This window comes from Suncus etruscus, chromosome 9, assembly GCF_024139225.1.
Source record: "Suncus etruscus isolate mSunEtr1 chromosome 9, mSunEtr1.pri.cur, whole genome shotgun sequence".
NCBI classification, from domain to species: domain Eukaryota; kingdom Metazoa; phylum Chordata; class Mammalia; order Eulipotyphla; family Soricidae; genus Suncus; species Suncus etruscus.
In genome coordinates this window covers 101,472,307-101,490,121 of record NC_064856.1, presented here as the reverse complement: position 1 = coordinate 101,490,121, position 17,815 = coordinate 101,472,307, and the positions used below count along the sequence as shown (strand labels likewise).

General features: G+C 47.5%; 4 protein-coding genes across 4 annotated transcripts in view; 2 read left to right on the top strand and 2 right to left on the bottom strand.

Moving 5' to 3' along the window:
- Window positions 1-5,283, bottom strand: part of TMX2 (thioredoxin related transmembrane protein 2) — an 81,091-nt gene extending 75,808 nt beyond the window's left edge. The window contains exon 1 of the mRNA XM_049779878.1: window positions 5,280-5,283. The gene's annotated coding sequence lies outside the window, so the exon portion shown is untranslated. The remainder of the gene's footprint in view (window positions 1-5,279) is intronic.
- The window catches only part of SSRP1 (structure specific recognition protein 1), a 1,220,984-nt gene that overhangs the window by 772,436 nt on the left and 430,733 nt on the right, over window positions 1-17,815 (top strand). The gene's annotated exons all lie outside the window — the stretch shown is intronic.
- Window positions 1-17,815, top strand: part of TIMM10 (translocase of inner mitochondrial membrane 10) — a 322,347-nt gene that overhangs the window by 98,212 nt on the left and 206,320 nt on the right. The gene's annotated exons all lie outside the window — the stretch shown is intronic.
- On the bottom strand, window positions 3,477-7,909 carry CLP1 (cleavage factor polyribonucleotide kinase subunit 1). Its single transcript, XM_049779696.1, has 3 exons — window positions 7,820-7,909; window positions 5,679-6,306; window positions 3,477-4,154 (listed from the first exon to the last, which is right to left on the bottom strand). Exons 2-3 carry the CDS (start codon window positions 6,282-6,284, stop codon window positions 3,483-3,485), a joined length of 1,278 nt encoding a protein of 425 aa, XP_049635653.1. The 5' UTR covers window positions 6,285-6,306; window positions 7,820-7,909; the 3' UTR covers window positions 3,477-3,482.

Here is a 17,815-nt window from a genome sequence, read left to right as displayed (position 1 = left end):
AAAAACAAAACTGTTGGGTCATATGGCAGCTCAATACTAAATTTACTGAGGACTCTCCATACTATTTTCCATGTATTTTTTTCTTAAACCACACCCAGTTATGCTTAGGGTTTACTCCTGCCTCTGTGCTCAGGGATTATACCTAGTGGTCCTAGGGGACCATCTGGGATGCCAGGGTTCAACCTGGCATGTATTCCAGCCTCTTGAATTCTCTCCCTGGACTGGCTCCTGGAAATGATCTGTTCCCCACCCAGAATTATTCCTGCAAATAGTGGGTACTTGATAAATATTTGTGGGAGAAATTAATTTCATTAGGAGAGTACAGGGGGAAAGATTTGGCATCACATCTGGTCCACCGAGCACTACCAGAAATGACCTTTGAGCACAGAGCTCAAATAGGCCAAAAACAGGATGTGAGGAAGATTTGGCTGCAACATGTCACCACTGATCGCCAGGGTTGATTCGGCTGATCTGGCTAGCTAGGCGGGTGTCCTCTTCCTCCCTCACTGCTCCAGGTGCCTCTCTCCTGAAGCTGCGTACATGGTCTAAGAGAATGGCCTTCCCAGAACAGACAGACCGTTCTTCAGTCAAGGGTATACGAGTAGTTGAGCTCCCCTGCTAGAATCTCCAAACAAGCTCACTGAAATAGACCAAAAACAAAAGGGGCCAGAATGATAGTAAAGCGAATAGGGACTTTGCCTTGCTCAAGGCCTACCCAGTGGTCCCCCAGCACTACCAAGGGCAATTCCCAGTGCAGAAAAATTTTCTTCCGGGAAAAATCCCTGAGAATCACCAGGTGTGGGGAAAAAAAAAGTCGGGGGACCATAGAACAGCAGATATGCACTTTCCATGTACATGGCCAACCCATGTTCAATCCCCAGGACCCTCTAGCTTCACCTGGAATGATTCCTAACTGCAAATCCAGAATTAAGTCATAAGAACTGCTAAGCAGGAGTCCAAATCATATCAAAATGTGTATGAATGGGAGTTGGAGAGATATCATAGCAGGTAGGGCACTTAACTTGTGCATGGCTGACCTAAGTTCGATTCCTGGCACCCAGTCTCCTACCCAGCCTCGAGTGATCCCTGAGTACATAATATACTAATCTAAGAGTAAGGCCTGGGCACTACCAGGTGTGGCCCAAACACCACAAAAAGAAAATGGGGGCCGGAGAGATAGCATGGAGGTAGGGCATTTGCCTTGCATCCTGAAGGACAATGGTTCGAAGTCCGACATCCCATATGGTCCCCTGTGCCTGGCAGGAGCGATTTCTGAGCATACAGCCAAGAGTAACCCCTGAGCGCTGCCGGGTGTGATCCAAAATAAAAAGAAAAAAAAAAATATGTGAGGGCTTTGTTAAGAAGTTCAAACTAGGGGGCTGGAACAATAGCACAGAAGTAGGGTGTTCGCCTTGCATGCAGCCAACCCAGAATCTTTTTGGGTTTGATATCCAGCATCCCATCCCATATGGTCCCGAGCCTGCTAGGAGTGATTTCTGAGCACAGAGCCAGGAGTAACCCCTGAGGACACTGGATGTGGCCAAAAATAAAAAAAGGGAGATCAAACTAGGGTAACCAGCAAGTCATTTGGAAGCAATCCAAAAAACTGAGCTGGGAGCAAGACAGAAAGTACAGCAGCAGATAGAGCTTGCTTGCAGTCAATCTGGGTTCGATCCTTAGATCCCATATGGTCCCCTGAGCATCATAAGGAGTAATCCTAGAGTATCAGCAGGTATGACCCAAAACCAAAACCAAATAGGTTTTCCTAGTCACATCACCTGAACGCTCAATTTACTTTTAATTTGGTATAGGATGTAACCCTGTGGTACCATGATTCCAATTAGAAATCAAGACAGCTGCAACTGGAGACAGGAGCTAACCCTGAAAAACTCTAGATCTGCAATCTCCTCCCAAGTTTATCACTAGCTCTTTAGTTCCTCATAATCCACTCAGCACTAAGAACACATTTAGCATCTATCTAAAAGCGGAGAAAAGTGAATCCACCATAAAGCCACATACTTGACTCAACATTGGTTCTCACCTTTCATCACATACCAAGAAACCATTTCTTTTTTCTTTTTTGGTTTTTGGGTCACACCCGGCAGTGCTCAGGGGTTACTCCTGGCTCTATGCTCAGAAATTGCTCCTGGCAGGCTCGGGGGACCATATGGGATGCCGGGCTTTGAACCACCTACGTTCTGCATGCAAGGCAAACGCCTTACCTCCATGCTATCTCTCTGGCCCCAATAAACCATTTCAATAGTCACATACAAATTCATCCACATTAAAAAAAAAAAAAAGAAATCCATCCACATAAAAATTAATTTTTTTCCTTTTTTCCTACCTCAAAAATTAATTTTTTTTCTTTTTTTCTTTTTTTTTTTGGGCCATACCCAGCAGTGCTCAGGGGTTACTCCTGGCTGTCTGCTCAGAAATAGCTCCTGGCAGGCATGGGGGACCATATGGGACACCGGGATTCGAACCAACCACCTTAGGTCCTGGATCGACTGCTTGCAAGGCAAACGCCGCTGTGCTATCTCTCCGGGCCCAAAAAATTAATTTTTAAGAAATTATACCAGGGCCCGGAGAGATAGCACAACGGTGTTTGCCTTGCAAGCAGTCGATCCAGGACCTAAGGTGGTTGGTTCGAATCCCGGTGTCCCATATGGTCCCCTGTGCCTGCCAGGAGCTATTTCTGAGCAGACAGCCAGAAGTAACACCTGAGCACCGCCGGGTGTGACCCAAAAACCAAAAAAAAAAAAAAAAAAAAGAAAGAAAGAAAGAAATTATACCAAGCCCTGTGACAGCAAAAATATTTATTTTCAAGTTTCAACTTTATTCTTCGATAAACCCACTCAGCACTAAGAGCACATTTAGCATCTATCTAAAAGCAGAGGAAAAGTGAATCTACCACAAAGCCACATACTTGACTCAACATTGGTTCTCACCTTTCCTCTCTTCTAATCACATACCAAAAAACCATTTCAATAGTCACATACAAATCCATCCACATAAAAATTACTTTTTAAAGAAATTATACCAATCCTGTGACAGCAAAAATATTTATTTTCAAGTTTCAACACTATTATTCGAAGAAGTTCTTCCTGATACACTCACTCACTCATCCTGGATGAACGAGATCACTAGTTGCATATAGTACGAAACAGTAGGGGTAAAAATTCACCATAAAAAGTAGCCCGCAAGAAGCACAGTGAAAGAAATATGATTCTTTACAGAGCCCCCAGAGGGTTCAAAGTGGCACCCTGGGGGATCTGGAACACCAATTATTTCTATGGTTTGGCTTTTCCTTTAGATTCAAAACAGAAAAGCAGAAACTGCCCACTGTTTTAAGAGGTAGGAACGATGTTTTAGCTCTTTTGGCCTTGCTGGCTAAGCTTGGCCTCAAGAGCTTCTCAGAACTTTAGTCCACCTGCTTAGAAGCTGGCCAGAAAGACCTCTGCAGCAGGGCACCCTTCCGGATTCTACTTCAGATCCATGAACCGGATATCCATGATGAGGAGGAAGTTCTTGGGCAGGGGGCGGGGGGCTGGAGAGAGGACCGTGAACACCTGATGCTCCAGGTCTACACTGGTCACCACGATGAAGCCAGCCACGCTGGTCTCGGAAAGGTTCTCTTCCGTGCCCTCTGCAGTGCTCACACTCAGAAGGTGGTGTACCATATCTCGGCCAGGGGTGACTGGCACGAGCTTGAGCTGATTGTCCTCCTGAGACATGCCCAACGGCAAGCAGGAGTCTGGGATGGTGGGCGCCCCCACTTTGTAGATTTTCACGTCGGAGAACTTGACGTTGAAGGCGTGGGGATAGAAACAGCCCCGGAATCCGTAGAAATACTCGCGGATCCGCTCGTCTCTACACTCTCTCCGGAAGTCCTTGGAGCGCTCCACGACACCCCCGGATTTGGGGAGCAAGACGGTGCGGACAAAGTGGGGCAGGTCCCGTTTCAATTCGTTGTACAGTCGCTCTTGATCCAGAACCACAACCACATCCACCTCAAAAGCGGAGGCTGCGTGCACCAGGGCATGGTAGCCCGAGCCCTTGACCCAGCCGCAGGTGTTGATGACACAGCCGCTCACGGAAGCCCTTCGGTTCACCTCACATCTCTGATTGAACACGTGTGCTAAGCGAGACGTGATCTGCAAGAGAAGAGCACTGAGGTGAGGGAAAAAGCACAAAACAGACGACCCCTTCCCAGGGCCCGGAGGGTTGGCGCAGCGGTAGGGTGTTTGCCTTGCTTGCGGCTGACCTAGGTCGGACCCAGGTTCAATCCCCCAAGCCAGGAGGGATTTCTTCTTCTTTATCTGCTCAGAAATCACTCCTGGCAGGCATGGGGGACCATATGAGATGCTGGGATTTGAACCACCTTAGGTCCTGGGTCAGCTGCTTGCAAGGCAAATGCCCCACCACTGTGCTATCTCTCCGGCCCCCAGAAGCGATTTCTGAGTGCATGCATGGCCAGGAGTGATCCAGGAGCATCACTGGTGTGGACCAACCCCCTCCCCACAAAAAAAAAAAAAACAGACGGCCCCAACAGTGCAAGGTTTTTTTTTGTCCCCTGAACTTCAGTTGGATGGTGGTAGGGAGAGCTTGGGCCTGAGCTGGAGGTTGGAGAAGGGACCTTGTGGAGACAGGGACAGAACCTGGGTGGGTCACAAGCAAGCCAAGCTTTTTTTTTTTTTTTTGATTTGGGGCTACATCTGGCTCTGCATTCAGGAATTACTCCTGTAGGTACTGGGGGGCCATATGGGAAGTCGGGGATTGAATCCAGGTCAGCCACATGAAAGGCAAAGGTCCAACCTGCACGCTGTACTATCTTTGGGGGTGGGGTGTCACACCCAGGGAGGTTACCCCCTGGCTATGCGCTCAGAAGTCACTCCTGGCAGGCACAGGGAACCATATGGGATGCTGCCACCATCTGTTCAAATCAGCTGCTTGCAAGGCAAACACCCTAGCTATGCTATCTCTCCAGCCCCTGTACTATCTCTTTGGCCCAACCCAAGCATCTTTTTGCTGTTGTTATTTTTAGGTCACACCCAAAAATAACTTAATAGGGTTATTTCTGGCTCTGAACTCAGAAATCACTCTTGGCAGGCTCAGGGACCATATGGAATATCAGGACAAAACAGAGGTCAGCCACATGAAAGGTAAGAGCCCGAACAGCTCCATGTACTCTCTCTCTGGCCCAACCCAACATCTTTTTTTGTTTGTTTTGTTTTGTTTTGCTTTTTGGGTCACCTCAGACAGCGCTCAGGGGTTACTCTTGGCTCTTCGCTCAGAAATCACTCCTGGCAGGCTCGGGTGACCATATGGGATGCCGGGATTCGAACGCCTTACCTCCATGTTATCTCTCTGGCCCCCCAACCCAAGCATCTTAAACCCCTGTACTAACTCTCTCACCCCTCAACTACTTATTTTATGTCGCTCCTTGTGGCTTCTATTTCAGATCTAAGAAGGAAAATTTAACAAATTGCTGAAAGAAAGTCCATAGCAACGACTAACAGTCTAGGCTAGCACATCTGAAAGTTCTTGTCCAAGCACACAAGGCAGCTGGGAAGAAGCAAAAGCAAAGTTGCCGCCAGTTTGAACGAATCAACTCCTGCACAGCTTCCTCCCCAGACAGCTGCCCTTCCCCACTCCCTCCCTTTAGTTCGGATTCTAACCTTATTATAAAGCTTGATATTGGTGCCAGGAGTGGTGGAGCCAAAATGATACACCAGAGGGGCTTGGATAGAGAATCCTTCTTCAACATCCGCAGGCCTCTCAATGTAGAGGGCACCCATGGTTCCAGGAATGGACACGGAGCCTTGGCCCACATCCAACTCCACGTAAGTGGGTCGGCGTCCCAAGCGAACTGCGTAATTGAGCAGCAGACGACACACGGTGGACTTGCCCACATCAGTGGGGCCCACAACCATCACCCGGGGGCCTCGCTCTTCTTCCTTCTCCGCCTGCCTTCGCATTTGCTCCAGGGCTGTGTGAGTGTTGAGATAAAGCAACATCGGGGTATCCTTGGACACATAAGCCACCTCGGTGCGGCCGCTGAGCTGCACGGAACAGCCATGCCAAGTGAAGACAGCCACCTTGGCCCCGGCATCAAAAGTAAATTTCTTGTTCCGGGTCAGTTCTGTGCCAAAGATTTCTGCCATGCCAGCCAGCAGCTCCAACTGAACTGTCTGCGACGCTTCCACCTCAAAGCGCAGTTCGGTTTCTCGTTCCAGTTCAAATTTTGTCGTGGGCTTCTTGTCATCATTGGACTCCTCGCCCATCTTTCTGGTGCAGCTGCTGTGCCTAGAATGCAAATGAACCGTGAGTCAGGCCTGGATTCAAAATCTTCAGCAGATGCCTATTTTACGACATTGTTTACCCTGTGCCAACTGCATCACCACTGTACCATTTTCTTTTCGGTGATACCAGAACAATTAAGGGCTACACCCTGAAATGTGTTTTTGTTTTGTTTTGTTTTTGGGTCACACCCGGCAGCACTCAGGGGTTACTCCTGGCTCTATGCTCAGAAATCAGTACTGACAGGCCCAGGGGACCATATGGAATGCCAGCATTCGAACTCTCGACCTTCTGCATGCAAGGTAAACGTCTTACCTCCATGCTATTTCTCCGGCCCCTACACCCTGCAATGTTTAGGACTTACTCATGGATCTATGCTCAGGGATCACTCCTGGTGGAGCTTAGGGAACCTTATGTGGCACCAAGGAGCTGATCCCTGTCAGCTGCTTGTAGTGAGTGTCTCACCTCTATACTATATCTTCAGACGGTTTGCACACATATTTTTTTGCACACATTTTTTTAAGCTTAAACATAGACTGGAGAGTGAGTACAGGGAAAGGGTACTTGCCTTGTACACAGTTCACCAAATTTTAATTCTTAGGCCTCATATGGTCCCCCAAGCCCCGTCAGGAGTGATCCATGAGTGCAGAGCTCTGAGTACAGCCAAATGTGGCCTAAAAAAATAAAAGAAGCAAAAAGCTTTAAATATCAATTGCATCACCACTTCTGGCAAGATAATAAGAAAGTCATAACATCTGTATCATGTAGTGAAAAGTGATGTTTCCCCTTATCTTGCTTATTTTTCTAAATAAAATCTCGCTTTAGTTTTCCACTAGATTGTTAGAGGTTGGGCATTTCTATTTAATACTGTTATCTCAGACATCTAGGTGATAGAGACAACTGTAAATCTCAATACATATATCTAGAGAACAGCGCCCATGGTAGCCTAAACTACCTACAGGTACTCTTCTGTTGGCATTCATAGATTCCTTCACCATCTGGGATACTTCAGACTTGAGAAGCAAACCAGATGTCCACTCTCCCAACCTGCAACAAACCAGTGAAGGCGTTGGCAAAACGAAATAAACGCATTAAATAGACTTCAAGCAATCACAATTATTAGCACCTTGCTACAAATCATTTAGCTAACATTTTGGAACCTTTTCCTCACATGTCAACCAAAGGTCCTTGACTTTTCTCATATAAAGTGTGTTTCTTGGGGGTTAGAGAGCTAGTACAGAGGGCAGGACGCTTGCAAGGCACACGTGGCCGACCTGGGTTTGATCCCCAGGTCTCGCAGGATGTGGCTCCAAAGCAAACTACAATACAAAAATAGTTTTGGGGGAAATCAAGAAGAATCACTAGAGAAACCATTGTCAGTTTACAAAGTGCCAAGGAAAAGTCAAGATTTCCAAATGGGAGCTCTCTATGATGCAGCATTTGTCCAAGTCTCCGCAGACACTGACATCTGCCTAAACTCCGAGGAGGTGACGGTGAATCTAGGAGTTTATGAACTCACCTGGCCCAGCCTCGAAGTCTTTCCCGGTAAACCAACCAAGGCGTCCTGGATGGACTCAGAGGGACCCCAATACCCGTTCCCACGCCGGAAATAGAGGTGTTTCTGCGTCTGCGCAGTGCGGACGAAGCGGTCGCGCGACGTCCCTTGGGATTTGTAGTTCAACTGCCGAGAGCGGTCGCGCTAAGCCTTCTGGGGATTGTAGTTCAGGGTGGTTCATTATGCCGTTGATCTGTAGGCGGGGCGCAGGCTATTATTGTTAGCGACGTCGACGGGGGCAAGGGGAGGAGCGATTGGCCACGCCCCCGCGTGGGGGCGGAGACCGGCTGAGCGTCCAACGGCCTGGGCGGGGCTGCTGGGAGGATGGCAGGCTAGTGCTCAGGCTTCTTTGCAGACTGGTTTGGGGAAAGGTGGCGGGAAGGCCTCACCAATATGAGGTCCCCAAGAATGCCTGCTTGGGAATGAAGAAATTAAGAGATTTAAAAAGCTCCAAGAAGTTTGGAGGGGAAGAAGGGGGGAAAACAGCCTTATTGTTTGACATGATTCTTGGCTACTTGGCATGCTTTAAGTTTTTATTCTTATTGATTTTTTTAAGTTTTTTGAGATTTTTTTTTGATTTTGTAAGCTGTGCTTTTTATTTTTCTTCCCTTTCCCTCATACAATATATACATGGACAATTTATTTTGTTCATTTTAGAGTACAGGTGTAACAGAGTAAAGAAAGAGAAATAAATACAGTAACTAGAAAAGTTAAATTTCCGGATTTCTATTTCTCCTTGTGCCTTTTTGGCGTTGACGGAGACTGGGGAGATTTACGTTTCCTGCTGGACATGGAGCTGGGGTAGGGAGTTTGCATCAGCGCCAAATGAACAGCACTGGCTGCCGCTGAGGCTGCCACCACTTTGGGGGCTGTTGGAGCCGTAATATGGCCATTGTGGCCACTGTCCCCCTGGCCGCTGCCAAAGCCTTGTCTTGGGCAAGAGTTGCCACCACCACCGGATCATATGGAATGCCGGGATTCGAACCTCCGACCTTCTGCATGCGAGGCAAAGGCCTTATCTCCCATACTATCTCTCCGGCCCCTTTTGTAAAGTTTTTTTAAAAGTTTTTTTGAGGAAGGAAATGAAGGAAGAAATGGAAGGAAGGGAGGAAAGAGGGATAAAGTGGAAGAAGGAGGGAGGGAGGAAGAAAGAAAGGAGGTGTAGGAAGGGAGAAAGAGGAGGAAGGAGAGGAAGGAAAGGGAGACAGGAAGAGGAAGGGAAGGAGGGAGGGAAGGGCCGAAGTTTGGGAGGGAAGGAAGGAAGGAAAGAAAGGAGGGAGGAAGTTAGAAGGGGAAAGGAAGGAAGAAAGGGCTTTATAAGGTTTTTTGTTTGTTTGTTTTTGTGGTTTTTGGGTCACACCCGGCAGTGCTCAGGGTTTTTTCCTGGCTCCATGCTCAGAAATTGCTCCTGGCAGGCACGGGGGACCATATGGGACGCCGGGATTCGAACCGATGACCTTCTGCATGAAAGGCAAACGCCTTACCTCCATGCTATCTCTCCGGCCCCGCTTTATAACTTTTTAATGAATTTCTCCCACCTACTGTGTAAGCCAGTCGTTTCCATTATCGTCTCCTTTATATAAGCCAGTCGTTTGCATTATCATCTTTTTTTTTTTTTTTTTGGTTTTTGGGTCACACCCAGCAGCACTCAGGGGCTACTCCTGGCTCTACGCTCAGAAATCGCCCCCGTAGGCTCGTGGGACCATATGGGATGCCGGGATTCGAACCACCATCCTTCTGCATGCAACGCAAACGCCTTACCTCCATGCTATCTCTTACTGAGTCTGGAGTTTGGTTGGTGACTGTTTCCTTCCCTAAATCCACAAGTTTTCCAGGTTCTTTCTCCCTTCAGGCATCCACTTCTCAGTAATCAGAATTTTTCAAATTTGTGTTATTTGCTATGCCACTTGTGCGACTGGGCAAATCATAGGCATAAGTCCAGACGCCTTGTGTAAAATAGGGATAACAGTACCCAGGTTCTCAAGTTGTTTTGAAGATGAAAGGGGAAGATAACTGCAAATGCTAATTGACTCACAATCCCCAAACCAAGTAGGTGATGTTTACTTTTTTTGTTTTGTTTTGTTTTGGATTTTAGTTTTCGGTTCACACCTGGCAGCACTCAGGTTCCTTCTGGCAGGCTTGGGGGGGACCATATGGGATGCTAGGATTCGATCCACTGTCCATCTGCATGCAAGGCAAATGCCCTACCTCCATGACATCTCTCCGCCCTCTCTTCCATGTTCACTCTTGTTTTTATTTTGTTTTGGGTCACACCCAGCAGCGTTCAGGAGTTACTCCTGGCTTTACGCTCAGAAATCGCTCCTGGAAGGCTCCCGGGACCATATGAGATGCCAGGATTGGAATCACTGTCCTTCTGCATGCAAGGCAAACACCCTATCTCCATGCTATCTCTCCGGCCCACATGTTCACTCTTTTTTTTTTTTTTTTTTTGGTTTTTGGGCCACACCCAGCGGTGCTCAGGGGTTACTCCTGGCTGTCTGCTCAGAAATAGCTCCTGGCAGGCACGGGGGACCATATGGGACACCGGGATTCGAACCAACCACCATTGATCCTGGATCGGCTGCTTGCAAGGCAAATGCCACTGTGCTATCTCTCCAGGCCCCCATGTTCACTCTTAAGTTTTCTGGTGTAGGGTGAGAAGAGGGTACTGGAATGTCATCCATTCCAAATGCTTTCTTTTTTTTTTTTTTTTTTGGTTTTTGGGTCACACCCGGCGGTTCTCAGGGGTTACTCCTGGCTGTCTGCTCAGAAATAGCTCCTGGCAGGCACGGGGGACCATATGGGACACCGGGATTCGAACCAACCACCTTTGGTCCTGGATGGGCTGCTTGCAAGGCAAACGCCGCTGTACTATCTCTCCAGGCCCCTCCAAATGCTTTCACTTCCTCCTTGTAGAACCATCCCTAATCAGATCAGAAAGTCCAATAAGAGGTAGAGAAACTTGCCCAAAGTTTGGGTTCAAACCCAAAATTGTGAACTCTTGAGAATTTGGAAGGAAAGGGACACATTTAACAATGCTCTGGAGATACTCTGGCTCTATGTTCAGGAATCATTTCTGACAGTTCTCGGTGGGGGGCCATATGGGATGATAGGGATTGAACCCTGGTTGGGTTTAAGTGTGTGTGCAAGGCAAACACCCTACCTGCTGTACTATCACACTGGCCCCTGAGTCCTTAGAAGGCATCTCTAGGGCTGTAGCATCATTGGTCTTAGTTGGCTCTAGTTTGGTTTTTTTTTTTTTGAGGGGGGTATCCCTGACAGTGTTCAGTCAGGGCCTTTTCTGGCTCTGCACTCAGGAATTAACTTTGGCAGGGCTTAGAGAACTCTGTGTGGTGTTGGGATTGAACCAGGTAGGCCTTGTGCAAGGCAAGTGACCTATCCACTATGCTATCATTCCATCCCCATGAATCCAAAATTTTTATTAAAAAAAAAAAAAGCAAAAAGGAGGGGCTGGAGAGAGAGCTCAGAGGTAGGGCGTTTGCCTTGCAGGTGGCCAGCCCAGGATGGACCTGGGTCCGATCCCCAGCATCCCATATAGTCTCCTGAGCCTGTCAGAAGCAATTTCTGAGCAGAGCCAGGAGTAGCCCCTGAGCACCGCCAGATGTGCACCCCCAAAAACAAAACAAAAAGTAAAAATAAACAAGCAAAAAGGCATAGTGTTGGGTGATAGACATAGTTCCATGGACTCAAGATATGGATATTCAATCCTCAGCAGAAAGCTGTGAAGTACTTTCTACAATCTACACTTTACAGTAGTATGCTTTGGGGCTACACCTGGCAGTGCTCATGGATTACTCCTGGCGGGGCCAGAGGACCATATGGAACGCTGGTGATAGAACCCAGGTCTGTGGCATGCAAAGCTATTCTGCTGTGCTATCTCTCTGATCCCAGAAGTACTTTATTTTTTCCCCTCTCCTAATAGCATAATTAACCTGGATTGAGAAGCCTGGGAAGTTTTTCTGGATTGTCCTTCCCACTCACCCCACTTTAACACACACTTTATACACCAAGTCATCTTCACTTGTTTTCTTTGTTTTTGTTTTTTTGGGCCTCACCCGGTGACGCTCAGGAGTTACTCCTGGCTATGCTCTCAGAAATCATTCCTGATGGGGCCGGAGAGATAGCATGGAGGTAGGGAGTTTGCCTTGCATTCAGAAGGACGGTGGTTCGAATCCTGGCATCCCATATGTTCCCCTGAGCCTGCCAGAAGCGATTTCTGAGTGTAGAGCCAGGCGTAACCCCTGAGCGCTGCTGGGTGTGACCCAAAAAGAAAAAGAAAAAATCGTCCCTGGCTCGGGGGACCAAATGGGACACCGGAGGAGGATCAAACCGGGGTCCATCCTAGGTTAGCATGTGCGAGGCAAACACCCTACTGCTTGCGCCATCACTCTGACCCCTGTTTGATGGTTTGCTTTACTTCATTCACCAGGCATACAGTAGTTCTCCAATTAGCTTTTAGGTCTTCCCTAACCTGTTACTCTTCAGATTTTCAGCTCAGTCTTCATTTGCAAATTTCCCCCCTGGAATGAGCTCATCCTCTAGTTTCTGAGGTCCATCTCCCAGATCTGTTTCTTCACCTCCACACCCTCTCCCTGGAGGCAATTTCTCCCAATTACTGAAGGTCAACCTTATTTGGATACTGTATTCTCAAGCTGAATTTCACACACACACACACACACACACACACACACACACACACACACACACACACACACACACACACTGTAGACCTCTCCATTTTATTTTGTTGTTGATTTTTATTTTGTTTTGCTTTCTGTTGATCTTTTGGCTCTATGTGGCTGTGCTCAGGGATCACTCCTTGCAAAAGGAAAGTGGGGACCATATGTGGTGCTTAGGATTTTACCCGGGAGAGCTGCAAAGGCTTTTCTCCCCCCATCTCTCCAGCCTCTATTTGGCTTTGTTTTGTTTTGTGGCCACACCCAGCTGTGCTCAGTGTTTACAGCTGGCTCTGCTCAGTAATCACTCTGGAGCTTCTCTGGGTACAAGATATGAGGGTACAAGGATTAAATCCAGGGTCATTTGTGTGTAAGGTATGTGCCCTACCGTTCTCTAAGGCCCCTTCGTTTTTGTCTTCTTTTTTTTTTTTTTTTTTGCCACACTGGCTTGTGCTCAAGGTTTACTCCTGCTCTGGCCTCAAGTGTCACTCCCTAGTGGTGCTCAGGAGACCAGTGATCAAACATGAAGCTGACTACAAGCAAGGCTGCACTCTGGTCTCTCATTTTTTTATTTTTTTTTGTTTTTTGGGCCACACCCGGTGAAGCTCAGGGGTTATTCCTGACTATGCGCTCAGAAATCACTCCTAGCTTGGGGACCATAAGGGGTGCCGGGGTCCAACTGCAGTCCTTCATAGGTTACCACGTGCAAGGCAAATGCGCTACCACTTGCACCGCTGCTCCAGCCCCTCATTTTTTTTGTTTTTGAGCCACACCGGTTGACGCTCAGGGGTCACTCCTGGCTCTATGCTAAAAAATCGCTTCTGGGGGCCGGGCGGTGGCGCTAAAGGTAAGGTGCCTGCCTTGCCTGCGCTAGCCTTGGACGGACCGTGGTTCGATCCCCCGGTGTCCCATATGGTCCCCCAAGCCAGGAGCAACTTCTGAGCACATAGCCAGGAGTAACCCCTGAGCATTACCGGGTGTGGCCCAAAAATCAAAAAAAAAAAATCGCTTCTGGCAGGCTTGGGGGACCATATGGGATGCCAGGATTCAAACCACCGTCCTTCTGCATGCAAGGCAAATACCTCCATGCTATCTCTCCGGCCCTCACGTTTTTATTTATTTTTAAATAACTTTAAACACTGTGGTTTACAAGGCTGTTCATAATACCATTTGGGGAGGGTGTCATAACCGGCAGCGCTCAGGGGTTCCTTCTGACTCTGCACTCAGAAGTCACTCCTGGCAGGCTCGGGACCATATGGGATGCTGGGATTTGAACCAGTCTCTGTCCTGTGTTTGCCGCATGCAAGGCAAATGCCTTACCGCTGTGCTATCACTCTGGCCCCCTTTCTTTGGTTTTTGGGTCACACCCGGCAGTGCTCAGGAGTTACTCCAGCCTTCAAACTTTTTAAACAGGGGGCCAGTTCACTGTCCTTCAGACTGTTGGAGGGCCAGATTATAGTAAAAACAAAAATTATGAACACATTTCTATGCACACTGCATATATCTTATTTAGAAGTGAAGAAACAAAATGGGAATAAATACAATATGTGGCCCGCGGGCCGTAGTTTGAAGACCCCAACTCCCAGTCTCTGCGATGAGAAATGGCTCCTGGCAGGCTCAGGGGACCATATGGGGTGCCGGGATTCAAACCATCATCTGTCCTGAGTCGGCTGCGTGCAAGGCAAATGCCCTGCCACTGTGCTATCTCTCTGGCCCCTAATGCCATTATTTTTTAAAGCATATTTTAATTTATTTGGGAGGGAGGGTCACACACAGTGGCGCTCAGGGGTTATTCCTAGCTCTGTGCTCAGAAATAGCTCCTGGTTTTGGTTGTGTGCAAGGCAAACGCCCTACCACTGTGCTATTGCTCTGGCCCCTCCCCACTTTTTTTTTGTTAGTTTTTGGGCCACACCCAGTGACATTCAGGAGTTACTCCTGGCTGTACGCTCAGAAATTGCTCCTGGCTTTGGGGACTATATGGGACACTGGGGATCAAACTGAGGTCCGTCCTGGTCAGCCGTGTGCAAGGCAAACACCCTACCACTGCACTATCACTCTGGCCCCTCTCTAGTTGTTCCTCCCCACCAACTCCCCACTGCTCCATCTCCTCCTACAAGAATATTATCCTACAATATATATTTCTCTCTAGATAAATCCTTTAATCATGTTCTTTTCAACTGAAATTAATTAGGTATTCTTTTTGGATTCCAAAATTCCAATCCTTGTTCTTAAATAATATATGTCATAGGTATATATAGCTATACATATCTATATATAGATATATAAGTATATAATATAGGTATATAATATCTATGTTTGTTTACTCCTGGCTGTGTTCAAGAAGTACTCCCAGAGGGACCTGAACAATGATAGCACAGCAGGTAGGGCATTTGCCTTGCAACACAGCTGACCCGGGTTCGGTCCTTGGCATCCCATATGGTCCTTGAAGCCTGCCCACGAGTGATTTCTGATAGGCACAGAGCCAGGAGTAATCCTGAACGACACTGGATGTGGCCCAAAGTCCAAAACAATAACAAAACAACAAAGCATTACTCCCAGAGAGGACAGAGTGAGAGTAAAGTGGTTAGGGCATTTGCCTTGCACACTGCGACCTGGGTTCAATTCCCAGCATCATATGTGGTCCCCAGAGCCTGCCAGGAGTGAAGAGCCAGAATTAATCTCTGAGTACAGTTGGGTGTAACCCAAAAATCGAAAAGAAAAAAACTTGAATTACTCCTGGAGGTGCTCAGAGCAACACGTGGGGTTCTGGGGATCAAACTAGGGTAGGCTGCATGCAAGGCAAGCGCCCTACCCATTGTACTATCTCTCCAGCCCACCTCTGTTTTTCTCACCCGAGGTTCCTCAGATTTCTAATCACATCTCCTTTCTCCTGTACCACTGAGACAAGAAGAAGAAAGAAGAAAGAAGAAAAGATCACCTTCTTCTTCTTCTTCTTCTTCTTCTTCTTCTTCTTCTTCTTCTTCTTCTTCTTCTTCTTCTTCTTCTTCTTCTTCTTCTTCTTCTTCTTCTTCTTCTTCTTCTTCTTCTTCTCTTCTTCTTCTTCTTCTTCTTCTTCTTCTTCTTCTTCTTCTTCTTCTTCTTCTTCTTCTTCCTCCTCCTCCTCCTCCTCCTTCTTCTTCTTCTTCCTCCTCCTTCTCCTCCACTTCCTTCTCCTCCACTTCTTTCTCCTCCTCCTCTCCCCCCCCAATCCTTCCTCTCAAGTATACAGACCCTCAACAATATGATTCAATCTGTCCACACTGGGTTTTCATGATTTACCTTCAACCCCCCCCCAAATATCTCCTGACCCAAATATTCATTCACAATGCTTTATTTTTTTCATATACAGCTTGAAACATGCTTTCCATTATTCATATTGCCCTACCTGACCTTTAGGGGGTAGAAACTACCTCTGAAAATAAACAGAAACATTCAACACTTTTTTATATGTCCTTATCTTTACCTTCACTTTTTTTTTCCTTCGGATTTTGGGTCACACCCGGCAGTGCTCAGGGGTTACTCCTGGCTCTATGCTCAGAAATTGCTTCAGGCAGGCTCGGGCATATAGGATGCCGGAATTCGAACCACCGACCTTCTGCATGTAAGGTAAATGCCTTACCTCCATGCTATATCTCTGGCCCTTATTTCACTGTGTGTGTGTGTGTGTGTGTGTGTGTGTGTGTGTGTGTATGTTGTTTTTTTGTTTTGGGTGACACCTAGCAGCACTCAGGGTTTACTCAGCACTCAGGGGTTACTCCTGGCTCTATGCTCAGAAATCGCTCCTGGCAGGCTCAGGGGACCATATTGGATGCCGGGATTCAAACCACTGTCCTTCTGCATGCAAGGCAAATGCCTTACCTCCATTTACCTCCATGCTATCTCTCTGGCCCCCCTATAACCCCTGTTTAATACAACTTTAAAGATGCTGTATTCTCTCTCAATGTATACTTCTCCTTCATCCCCTCACATCTTACTAAATAAGTTTCAATATAAATGACCTTTCTGGGCCCGGAGAGATAGCACAGCGGCGTTTGCCTTGCAAGCAGCCGATCCACGACCAAAGGTGGTTGGTTCGAATCCCGGTGTCCCATATGGTCCCCCGAGCCTGCCAGGAGTAACCCCTGAGCACCGCCGGGTGTGGCCCCCCCAAAAAAAAAAAACTAAAAAAAAAATGACCTTCCTAAAAATGATTTTGCTTCATAGCCCTCCGAATGGGTACCTTTTCTGTGTCTACCTAGGTTAGTGGCATACACAGGGCAGTCCATGAAAAATATTAGAGGTCCTGTCAAGTATAAGTAGAAGCTGCTAGAGAAATTACACCAAAGGGCGGGTGGAAAGATAGCACAGCAGAATGGCGTTTGCCTTGCATGCGGAAAGATGGTGGTTTGAATCCTGGCATCCCATATGATTCCCCGAGCCTGCCTGGGGCGATTTCTGAGCGTAGAGCCAGGAGTAGCCCCTAAGAGCTGCCAGGTGTGACCCCCCCCCCAAAAAACAAAAATATTTACACCAAAAGCTGTAGTTTCCTTATAATTTGGCTTGTGTCTATTGCGTAGGAGAATTTGAAACCCTATCTAGATTTAGAGGGTATTTAACACTATTTGGAGGGCCAGAGAGATAGCAAGACAAGGCATCCCATGTGGGCCCCCAAGCCTCACCAGGTGTGATCCCTCCTGAACTCAGAGCCTGGAGTAAGCTTTGAATATAGTTCAGAGTGGTCCAAAAGAACAAAACAAGGGGTCAGCACAATAGCACAGGGGTAGGGCATTTGCTTTGCACCTGGCAGACCCAGGACCAACTAGGGTTTGATTCCTGGCATCCCATATGCCCCCCCAAGCCTACCAGGAATGATTTCTGAGCGTAGAGCCAGGAGTAACCCCTGAAGACCACTGGATGCGACCCCAAAACAAAACAAAACAAAAAAAACAGAATACTTTGGGGGGGGGCACACCCAGGGACACTCAAAGATTACTCCTGGCTCTGCACTAAGGAATTACTCCTGTCGAGTGTCAGGGCTTGAACTTGGGTTGGCCGTATACAAAGCAAAGCAAACACCATATCTACTGTGTTATGGCTCCAGCCCCCCCCCCAAAACAGTGTTTTGAGATGATAAACAACTATTGTGCCTCTCACATCTCAGAAGCTTTTTGAGGGTTTATATGTTATTTCACTTTACAGCTCCAGGAGGTAAATATTGTTGTCTTCATTTGAAAACAGGGACCCAAAGAGATTCGATAATGTGCCCGCTGGTTCTTGGTGACCA

Excerpts from the sequence above, each read along its gene's own strand:
- CLP1 (XM_049779696.1), bottom strand. The coding sequence starts at position 6,284 with ATGGGCGAGGAGTCCAATGATGACAAGAAGCCCACGACAAAATTTGAA. Across the intron at positions 4,155-5,678 it reads ATATCAAGCTTTATAATAAG|ATCACGTCTCGCTTAGCACA; the intron begins GTTAGAATCCGA and ends CTTCTCTTGCAG.